Raw genomic sequence first — 10,341 nt, forward strand, 5'->3', positions numbered from 1 at the left:
GTAGCACTGGATTCATAGGATGAAGTATGGTGAATGAGCTGGTATGACACTAATAAATCAATTAAATCTATATACTGACAAACTACTAACTTGAATGAGCAACAGATAGCAACAAAGTTTCTTAATAACATCCTCCATTTTTATGGTAGTCGATTTGTTGACAAGATTATGTGCCTACAGTCTACATTTTTTTTCGGTTGTATAGCCATGGTCCCAAGCCTTTACTTGATTCAATGGAAGTTTAATTTAATTTCAGAGAAAAGAAAGCATACATGTTACAGTGGTGTGCTGCCTGAACTTACAGACACAAGGATCTGAGTGAACAAACGAAAAATAAAATAAATAAACACAAACAAAACATGTACTTAATGAATGAACCACCCCTTCTGATGTGTCCAAAAATCTACACCAAGCAAATGATAGAGTTTAAAGTTTCTTTCAGAGGAAAAGCAATCAGAATTGTTAACTCTCGCCTGTTACGTTGACATACAGAGGGAAAAGTAACATACAGGGTTCCAAAGTGGCCTTGTATACCAGAAGGGACTATGTAAATTAATGAAGTATCAGGTTTAATTACGTGTTAACTGTACTTACTAAATGACATGTGTTAACCGTTCTTAGATTAGCATGGCAAAAATGGAAGGTATAACACTGTCTCTCTGTTGATGGCACTAGATGAATGGCATAAAGTAACACCCTAGCTTTAGGAATATAAATATCTAAATCGGACACACCTCAAGGTGTTTGGGTTTGCCAGGGCAGATAATGGCCAGATAATAAATTGCTGAGTTTTGGCCAATTATGATCGAGATTATAAATGTAATAAAATCTAGAACATAGCAGCAAAATGGAAAACAACATCCTCAGCAATATCTAGTCGGATACATGGTTAGCTCAGAGGATGTGAGATGTACAATGAGTTAAAGAATAAATGGTGTCCCAAATGGCACCCTATTGCCTATAGTGCACTACTTTTGACCAAGACCCAATAGGGCTCTGGTCAAAAGTAGTGCACTATATAGGGAAGAGGGTGGCATTTGGGACACTGTTAAAGTCCTAGATCATTTAGATCTGTTCTTTTGTCCTCGTGGAAATCATTCAGTTGGGACATTCAGCCCTCGGTGGTAAATAATGTTAACAGTGTATGACAAATGACTCTCCCTGTTTGCTTCAACCTGAAGTCCTAATAGCCAGCTATTATTTGACTAGCTTTTGCATTATATTTCATGAGCATAAATGTGCATTCACTGCACTGGAGTCATGCAAGTTTGTGTGGATCTAAAAGCATAAGTGGGTTTTTACTGTGTTGTTATAATTCTCTTTTTCCATATATGGTTATGGAGGATGCTGAATCAACTATTTCAAGAATAGCATACTAGCAGCACACAAGAGGTTACAACCAAACACAAACGTTGACTTAGTGACATCACAACAATACACCAGATTGCCATGGAAATGGTGCATTTATAATTGTCATATAGTTTTTTTAAATTAGCATCATAGTTCTCATTTCTTGTGCAACTGCTACATAAGGACTCACATTCAAGATATTTGTCACTCAAACAGCTAAAAGGTATAAAAACAAACCAAAAAAATGGATATTGTCAGAAATATATTGTGGTCCATGTTGTGAATTCATAACAGAAACAGATTCTGAAAACTTCACCATTGTTCAAACTGGTTAATAACATGACAAAATAAGTAATCAAATAGTTCAAAGAACAAAGTATTTGTTTTACAATGCCATTATTATAATTTAATGTGACAAAGCCATTATTATAATTTAACATGACAAACACCAGTTGGTAAGATTAAGCAATCACTGGTGTGTTTTTCCTCACTTTTTTCCCCTTCCATTAACAAATTAAATACATATTGCATGCCACTATAGCAATGCTCATAACATGTCAATTTTTACGATCAACATTTTGATATAGCAAATAAAAACAAATTATGAATAAGTTATAAATAAGAAATAATCAGACAAAGCCTATATTTTCTCAATCATATGAATACTTAACACCCACAGTATAAGTTAATAAAGTCAAGCTACTGTATGTTTAAATACTTCACCAGCATGCACAATACTGAATAATCGATATTATTGTAGTAATCATCTTACACTAAAGAAACAGTGTAGTAGGCAAGTGCATTTAATAAAACAAACACAGAAGTAAACCACAAACTCCGCAGCTGCTTTAACATAATGACTCAGTTTAAAACTGTCTCTGCCTTTAGATAGACTCTATTGGAGGTTAAGCCATGGTTCCAGTATCATATTTAGAGCTGTCAGAGGACAGTCACATTGGATTTAATGCCAAATATACCTCAAACTAGAAGTCATGTGAAAGAGTAAATTGATAACAGTATTTTATCCTTTACAATAAACATCCAAAATTTTAACAAAACATCTGCATTTGACTTTTTCTAGTTGATTTGGTCAGATTAATACTATTAGCATTTTCTTGGCTGTCCTGCACTCCCTTCAAGAGTGAGTCTTAAAAGGGCAACTCTGCAACTTTTCAAACCTCATATTCATCATCTCCAGCACTAAACCAATATCTACATATGTGAAAACGGCGCATTTGTATGTTTTGTTGACTTAAAAAAAAAAAAAAAAGCATTAAAATGTTCTACCTGATGACATCAAAAGTATCAACATTTTAAAAACAGTGATTTTGAATGAAAAAGGAAACACTGCTCTTGATAGTATCACTGATCTTTAATAAGCTTATGTATCGGCCTCACGGCCTTCGTCAGAGCTTTTGTGAGGGTTTTTTAAACTAGCACCTTTATGTAGACCTAGCCCCACCCACATCCGCATCGAAAGGGGTTGGAGGCGAAGGAAAAACAAATAAGTGCTCCCAAATACGCATTTCATAAATATTCAAATGAAGTGTGTTAAGACGTATTAAACACGTCTGTAAAACCACAATGAGGACAGACATACCGAGCAAGTTTTCATTGATCATTAGGTACAAAAAGAAAATAGAGCAATCTTAAATAGGGGCATAATTCATGTTCAAATTCACAACAAAAAGTGATTTTCAAAAACTATGGGATTTGCGGTGACGTGGGGAGCAAGAACCCATCTCTGGCTGGAAATTCTGTGATGTCACAGAATCATTTTTTAGGACCTTTCTTCTTATCTTTTTAACCACAGATCATAGAAAACGCGATGTTTTCCACATAAGTAGACACTGGTTTGGTGCTGAGATAATGAATATGAGGTTGAAAAGTGGCTGAGTTTCTAGTACTGGAACCATTGCAAATTATTTGCAAACTTCCCCCCTTCCTCAAGTGTCTGCATCTCTCATGCATAAACCTAACTAAGCAGCTTCCCTTGGTACGACACCAGTCCCTATGCCAGTGTGAGACTGCCAAACCAATCCAACAACAACCACTTCAGGATTGACTGACATTTCAGTGGTTTTGGCAAATGTCAAAGATAAAATCAAGAAGACGGAGGCCCTTTCAACCATATATATCTATATATATTAGCCTAAGATGTAACCTCCCCTCACCTTTCTTTTGATTCTTTTCTTTTAACACATGGAAAAATAAAGAAGTGCTGCTGCGGTACGATCATCAGCAAAAGCGCCTGCCAAAGCACACCGGCCCTTCATTATATATTTTTTCTAAGTGTGGTTTATTAATCTTTGTTGCCCTCCCCTCCTTCATCATCCTGCTGGTCACTTGTCCACAGTGTTAAGTTGTCTCGGAGCAGCTGCATGATGAGAGTTGAGTCTTTGTAGGAGTCCTCGTTCAGGGTGTCCAGCTCAGCAATAGCGTCATCGAAGGCGGTCTTGGCCAGATGACAGGCCTGCTCAGGGGCATTCTGGATCTCGTAGTAAAACACAGAGTAGTTGAGAGCCAAGCCGAGGCGGATGGGGTGGGTGGGCTGCATGTGCTCTTTGCTGATCTCATGGGCCTCGTTGTAAGCCTTCTCTGATGACTCAATGACGGTGGCCCTCTTCTCGCCTGTAGCCACCTCAGCCAGGTAGCGGTAGTAGTCGCCTTTCATCTTCAGGTAAAACACCTTGCTCTCGTGCTGCGTCTCGTTGCAGTTCTTGATCAGGTAGTTATCCAGCAGGTTGAGCACGTCCTGACACACAGTCTCTAGCTCCTTCTCAATCTTCTCTCTGTAGGCCCGAACCATCTCAATCTTTTTCTCATTTCCATCTGAAGAGGTCTTCTGCTCGATGCTAGAGATCACCCTCCAAGAGGAACGACGGGCCCCCACCACATTCTTATAGGCCACAGACAGGAGGTTCCTCTCCTCATTAGATAGCGCCTCATTCAGCTCTGTTACCTGGGGAGGGGACAGAGCAGTGGTCATAAATGCACTGTGTAAGACAGCCAATAACCTCCTAGTTTATGCATTCATGAATGTAAACAGTTATTTTTCAACAATATCACGTACAGAAGGTATGGTTTTACATTAAATCATATCAGAGCATGTCACAACCCTACATAGTATCACACCTATCATATCTACTGTACAGATCTGTTAGAATTCAAACTGGATGCACATACAGCACTGCATTGGGAATGAGCAAGATTCAATTAGTTTCCATGGCAATCAGCTCACTTAGTGTACCAGTAGATCAAACTGCCATGTGGACAGCTAATGCTCGCAAGTGGAGAACCAGATTGAAGATAGTGAGAGAGTAGGGGTGGGGGTTGGGACTGGAGAGAGGGCAGAGGGTTGGAGGTAGCTATGTTCCCACAAGGAATCCAGGGGCAGCTGCAGTGTAAGTGTAGACGGTCAGTCGATCATTGCACAGGCAGTTCACGTGTCTCCCTGACCTTCTCCTCTGCTTTAACCTGACCTTTTCACCTGTCTAAAACCCTATGTAATGCTGTCACCCTGGACATGCTTTGAACCTACTACTTGACTCTATACGTACAAGGTGGGAGGTAATGTGTTAATCCTGGGAATGTCAAATAGTGTACAGTAAAAAGTACAACTGATCAGTAACCTTTGAACTTTTAATGTTGTATATCCTGACGACTTGGTCTAAATGCTACACTTCGTTCTACTAACCTACAAGGTATTTTAGTGTCTGACTTAAAGACATTGCGTAGCAAATTACAATAAGTAACAACACATATTCTCAAGACTTATAATGAACCCACACACACACAAATGTCACATATACAGTATCTTACCTGGGTCATTCTAACAATTCGGTGCCTTTTGAGATGTGTAACTTGGTGGAAAAAAAAGGTTTGATTTCACCTACTTTTAACATTGTCAAAGATCACATGTTTAACATAATAAAATAAACATGTTTTAAAATCTCAAGAGGCTAAATAAAAAAGTCAAATAAAGTAACAGGGTTGACCGTAACACAGCTGACATCTTAAATCAGCCATAAATTCCCTTTTGACAGGGGGAATGGATGTTTGTGTGCAACAGGAAGGGTCAATTGAATGTAAGGTTAAAAAAGTCAATTAAATTGTTAAACCATTCCTAGTCTGTCTATGGGTAACACTGTTGACGTGTTATGCTCAACCCACTCAGTTTTCCACCACAAAACACCTGAAAAATGGCCAAAAAGAGTAGAACCAGCTCACCTGCTTTTACACTATGATTTGACTATTAGATGTTCAATGTTTATTTTTTACAATCTATTTTACTCTGCATTATTGGAAAAGGACCCTTAACTAGTCTACATATGTTGTCTACGAAGAATGTGACAAACAATATTTTATTTGTTTATTTTGATCACATTTTTTTAAAAGGAATATGGTAGACCTTAAAATGAAGGTCAGGATGTTGTTTTTACCTTAAAAGGAATCAATAATCACATGAAATAAAGAATAATATTCAGAAATTATCTTTTCAAAACAACAAAATAACTAGGGCTTTACAATAACGATGAAATTCTGGGGTTAAGTAGGTTAAAGTCTTCCTGGAAATCACAGACAGTGCACAGAGGGACATGTCACAAGGCTGAATCTTTATTCATGTTAAAAATCTGATTCATTGAATTATTCATGTGGTCTATATTAAAGGGCATTTCATTTAATATAACTTGCTTTTAAAATGCAATATTTGCACAACATTTCTAATTAAAATATCAAAGGGATGCAAAAGACACACGTTATGGAACAACCCCCATATGTGTTGAATCACATTAAGAGCAACTGAAAAGACCGGAGACGATCAATATCACTTCCAATCCACTTCCAGATAACCTTACATTGATAAAACACACGTATTTATAGCCACCTAAATCAATATCTGCTAAAAGAATTAGATTATCTAGATTAGAACTATAGAGAGGGAAGATGCCCGACAGCAAAAGGCTACAGAAGAAATATAGCTTAATGGGTGGCCCATTCTAGCAAAGTGCTCTCTCTCATTGAGAAGCCAACGTTGCTCCGTTCTGGTGAGCTGATGTGACATTCCCCTCCCAGCCTGATAGAGGAGCATAAAGAATGTGGCTGATAGGTGATGTCACAGCCATCGTCTGCATGGATGACAGAATATTTCTAGACAGGCCTATTTCCTTCCCAGCTCGAAATGCAAGAACATACAATTCACAGCTCAAATGCCATGGCATTACTAAGCAAATGTTAAATGACTAATTGTTAGTCCATCTGATTGTAATGGAACCGTAAGAAACCTAATGGACAGAGGGTGCAAAGGACCACAAGTGATGTTGGAAAAGCCCATCATATGCATTTCTTGTCGGTGAATCATTGTACCAAAATGCTGATATCAGTGAATATAACTGAAGAGAGGCAGCCTACCATACTGATCTGAATACCTAATTGCCAAGCTGAACAATTATTGATGGGCTGGGTAAAAATCTGTCACGACTATCCTGAACACATTATGCTACTGTAAATACATGACATAATAAAAATAAAGAAATGTCTTCAATGACATTCAACGCATTCACTGACAAAGCAGCACTGCATATAGTTGCCTCTTACTGCATTGATGCATTAAGGAACCAATGCAAACATGTATGCAGGATAATATTGTACTGTACAAGGTGAGATCTGAACATAAAAGTATACTTCTCATTGCTTTTTCCTGCCATCAAGAGAACCCTGGCTGCAGTGGCAAGGGATTTCCCATTGGAGAGGAGAGCGAGTACACACCACTACACTGCAAAAGGCCCAGTTCTGACTGCATGCACTGACACAGCAGATTGCTTAAAGGGAAAGGAATCCTACAGGCATACATCACTAAAATGCTATCGCTTGCAACAAGAAATCTGCAGGGGAAAGATATCTAAATTATGCAGGCGATGAGACAAAGTATTACTAGAAAGTAATAAATGGTTAAGATTTCATTTCATTACAATGAGAAAAAGTTGTTGAGTACCGTTTTAATACTAAAGCACTAGGCTAGGCTACATAATGATTGGAGGAGACTGGGCATATAGGTTTAGGGCCTAATGACAATGCATTTTCACAGTGTGAGACCTGTATCAATAAACCAAACAATAACCTAAATTTCATTCAAATTGCTTTAAAGAACACACAGCTCAACCATATCCAGACATACAGTATGTCTAGAGGCGACTGCACACGTTGGCATTGACACACAATGTGACATACAGGTGCATTGCAGAATGATAATGTAGCTCAACAACTGAACGCAAAAGGATCAATATCCAATCTGATCATTGACTCACTGCAATATGACAAAATACAGAACATTCTAGAGAGAATTATGCTGCCTCCCACATTTGTTTTGTGTAAAGAGCTGGAAACTGAATACCATGTATGCAGGAATAGATCCTCATCCAGAGAACATCTGTAGCCTATATGAACAGATATACAGTACCAGTCAAGAGTTTGGACACACCTACTTATTCAAGGGGTTTTCTGTATTTTTACTACTTATTGGCTGCTTTTCCTTCACTCCGCAGTCCAACTCATCCCAAGCCATCTCAATTGGGTTGAGGTCAGGTGATTATGGAGGCAAGGTTATCTGATGCAGTACTCCATATCTCTCCTTTCACAGCCTGGAGGTGTGTTTTGGGTCATTGTTCTGTTGAAAAGCAAATGATAGTGGGACTAAGTGCAAACCAGATGGGATGGCGTATCGCTGCAGAATGCAGTGGTAGCCATGCTGGTTAAGTGTGCCTTGAATTCTTAATAAATCACCAGCAAAGCACCCCCACACCTCCATGCTTCACGGTTGGAACCACGCACCCGGAGATCATCCGTTCACCTACTCTGCGTCTCACAAAGACACGACGGTTGGAACCAAAAATCTCAAATTTGGACTCATCAGACCAAAGGACAGATTTCCACTGGTCTAATGTCCACTGCTCATGTTTATTGGCTCAAGCAAGTCTCTTCTTCTTAGTGATCTCCTTTAGTAGTGGTTTCTTTGCAGCAATTGGACCATGAAGGCCTGATTCACACAGTCTCCTCTGAACAGTTGATGTTGAGATGTGTGTTACGTGAACTCTGTGAAGCATTTATTTGGACTGCAATTTCAGAGGCTGGTAACTCTAAGGAACGTATCCTCTGCAGCAGAGGTAACTCTGGGTCTTCCATTCCTGTGGCGGTCCTCATGAGAGCCAGTTTCATCATACCGCTTGATGGTTTTTGCCATAATATGGACTTGGTCTTTTAGCAAATCTTCTGTATGCCACCCCTACCTTGTCACAGCACACAAGATTGGTTCAAACACATTGAGAAGGAAAGAAATTCCACAAATGACCTTTTAACAAGGCACACCTGTTTATTGAAATGTATTCCAAGTGACTACCTCATGAAGCTGGTTGAGAGAATGCCAAGAGTGTGCAAAGCTGTCATCGAGGCAAAGGGTGGATACTTTGAATAATCTCAAATATATGCATTTGTTTAACACTTTTCTGGTTACTACATGATTCCATGTAGAAAATAGTAAAAATAAAGAAAAACCCTGGAATGAGTAGGTGTGTCCAAAATGTTGACTGGTACTGTATGTATGTATTTGAATCAATAGAGGACACATTTAATTTACCAAAATGTATTTAAAATATGACTATTATTACTAGGCTATTATTTAATTAAATCTAGATATTACAGGAAGAATCAATCAATATTTGAGCAACCTCACGTGGCAATATCCTAAAGACCAAATTCTAAACGATCTGAATGTAATAAATTACATAGGGATTTTAAATCCCACTGGGCATACACTGGTTGAATCAAAGTTGTTTCTACGTAATTTCTATGAAATTATGTTAAAACCAACGTGGAATAGATGTTGAATCGACGTCTGTGCCCAGTGGCATAGAACATTTATCAAATGTTGTAATGTGAGGGACACGTTTGACAGAGAAATCAATGTTCTTTGGTGCCTCCGAATACATTTCGTGGTGTTACTCCACTGTATTTATTTTAAAGGCACGAGACAGGCACCGCCCAAGCACTGCCCAAGGAGCATTCGATAGCAAATATTGATTGCCTTTCTTGAATGTTTGAGCTCCAAATTTTGGCTATTTTATTCGTTATAAATAAACAGAGATTGAGCCCTATGAAACAGACGTGATATTCTGAATGGTATTGGCTAGTATTGGTGCATCTCTATACACATTACATCCATGAAAAATCTCCAGGAATGCAATCAAATATCTAAATAGAGAATTCATATTTATTAGAATTACATTGAGAGAATTCAATGTTTCATTGAACACCATATCACATACCTTATTCATACAGTAGTCAATTCACATGCAATGATTTGAGGAGAGACTTACCGATTTCATGGCAGCTGCCATATCATCATACCTTTCAGCCTGTTCAGCCAGCCTGGCTTTCTGCACCAGCTGCTCGCGATCAACCATTTTAATATTTGGTTAGTGTGAACGTTATTCTATAGGTTTTGGGATGAAATTATATGTGTACTACTCGCAATGCTGTGAACCTAGGCTGCAGCTGTTCGGTGCAGTCTGTGCTAGTGCCGACGGGACACCCTTTCTCGTTCCTCACACTTTCCCCGGACTGCGTCATCACTCAGAAAGGTGGGTGTCTTGCTACTGATGAAACAGTCCTTATATGGGAATCCAGAGGTCCTGCATATGTGGGATGAGCGAATCAGATTTCCTGTTTCATTCCCACTAGGCAAGCAATGGCTATGTGGGAAAATGAGTCCAATATGTATCCTTAGTGACTCTAAACCTAACCCTTACCCTAACCCATAACCCTAAGCCTAACCTTAACTTCATGTCCACACCCCAGCTGAACCTTACCTCTACCTGACACCTGTCACTGAACTAACCAATCACAGTTACCAACGCAAAGGGTGACCTCTCCTGGCAAGATAAGAATAATACAACTATTTATCATATGCTAGTTCCACAACTTGATTGTGCTGCC

At 38.8% G+C, this 10,341-nt stretch overlaps 1 protein-coding gene across 1 annotated transcript; it reads right to left on the reverse strand.

Moving 5' to 3' along the window:
• Window positions 1-229: 229 nt before the first annotated feature.
• Window positions 230-9,959, reverse strand: LOC135546436 (14-3-3 protein gamma-2-like). The gene is made up of 2 exons (XM_064974857.1): window positions 9,723-9,959; window positions 230-4,312 (listed from the first exon to the last, which is right to left on the reverse strand). The coding sequence occupies exons 1-2, from the start codon at window positions 9,807-9,809 to the stop codon at window positions 3,653-3,655; spliced, it is 747 nt and encodes a 248-aa protein (XP_064830929.1). The 5' UTR covers window positions 9,810-9,959; the 3' UTR covers window positions 230-3,652.
• Between the last annotated feature and the right edge of the window lie 382 nt (window positions 9,960-10,341).

Source organism: Oncorhynchus masou, chromosome 9, assembly GCF_036934945.1.
Source record: "Oncorhynchus masou masou isolate Uvic2021 chromosome 9, UVic_Omas_1.1, whole genome shotgun sequence".
NCBI classification, from domain to species: Eukaryota; Metazoa; Chordata; class Actinopteri; order Salmoniformes; family Salmonidae; genus Oncorhynchus; species Oncorhynchus masou.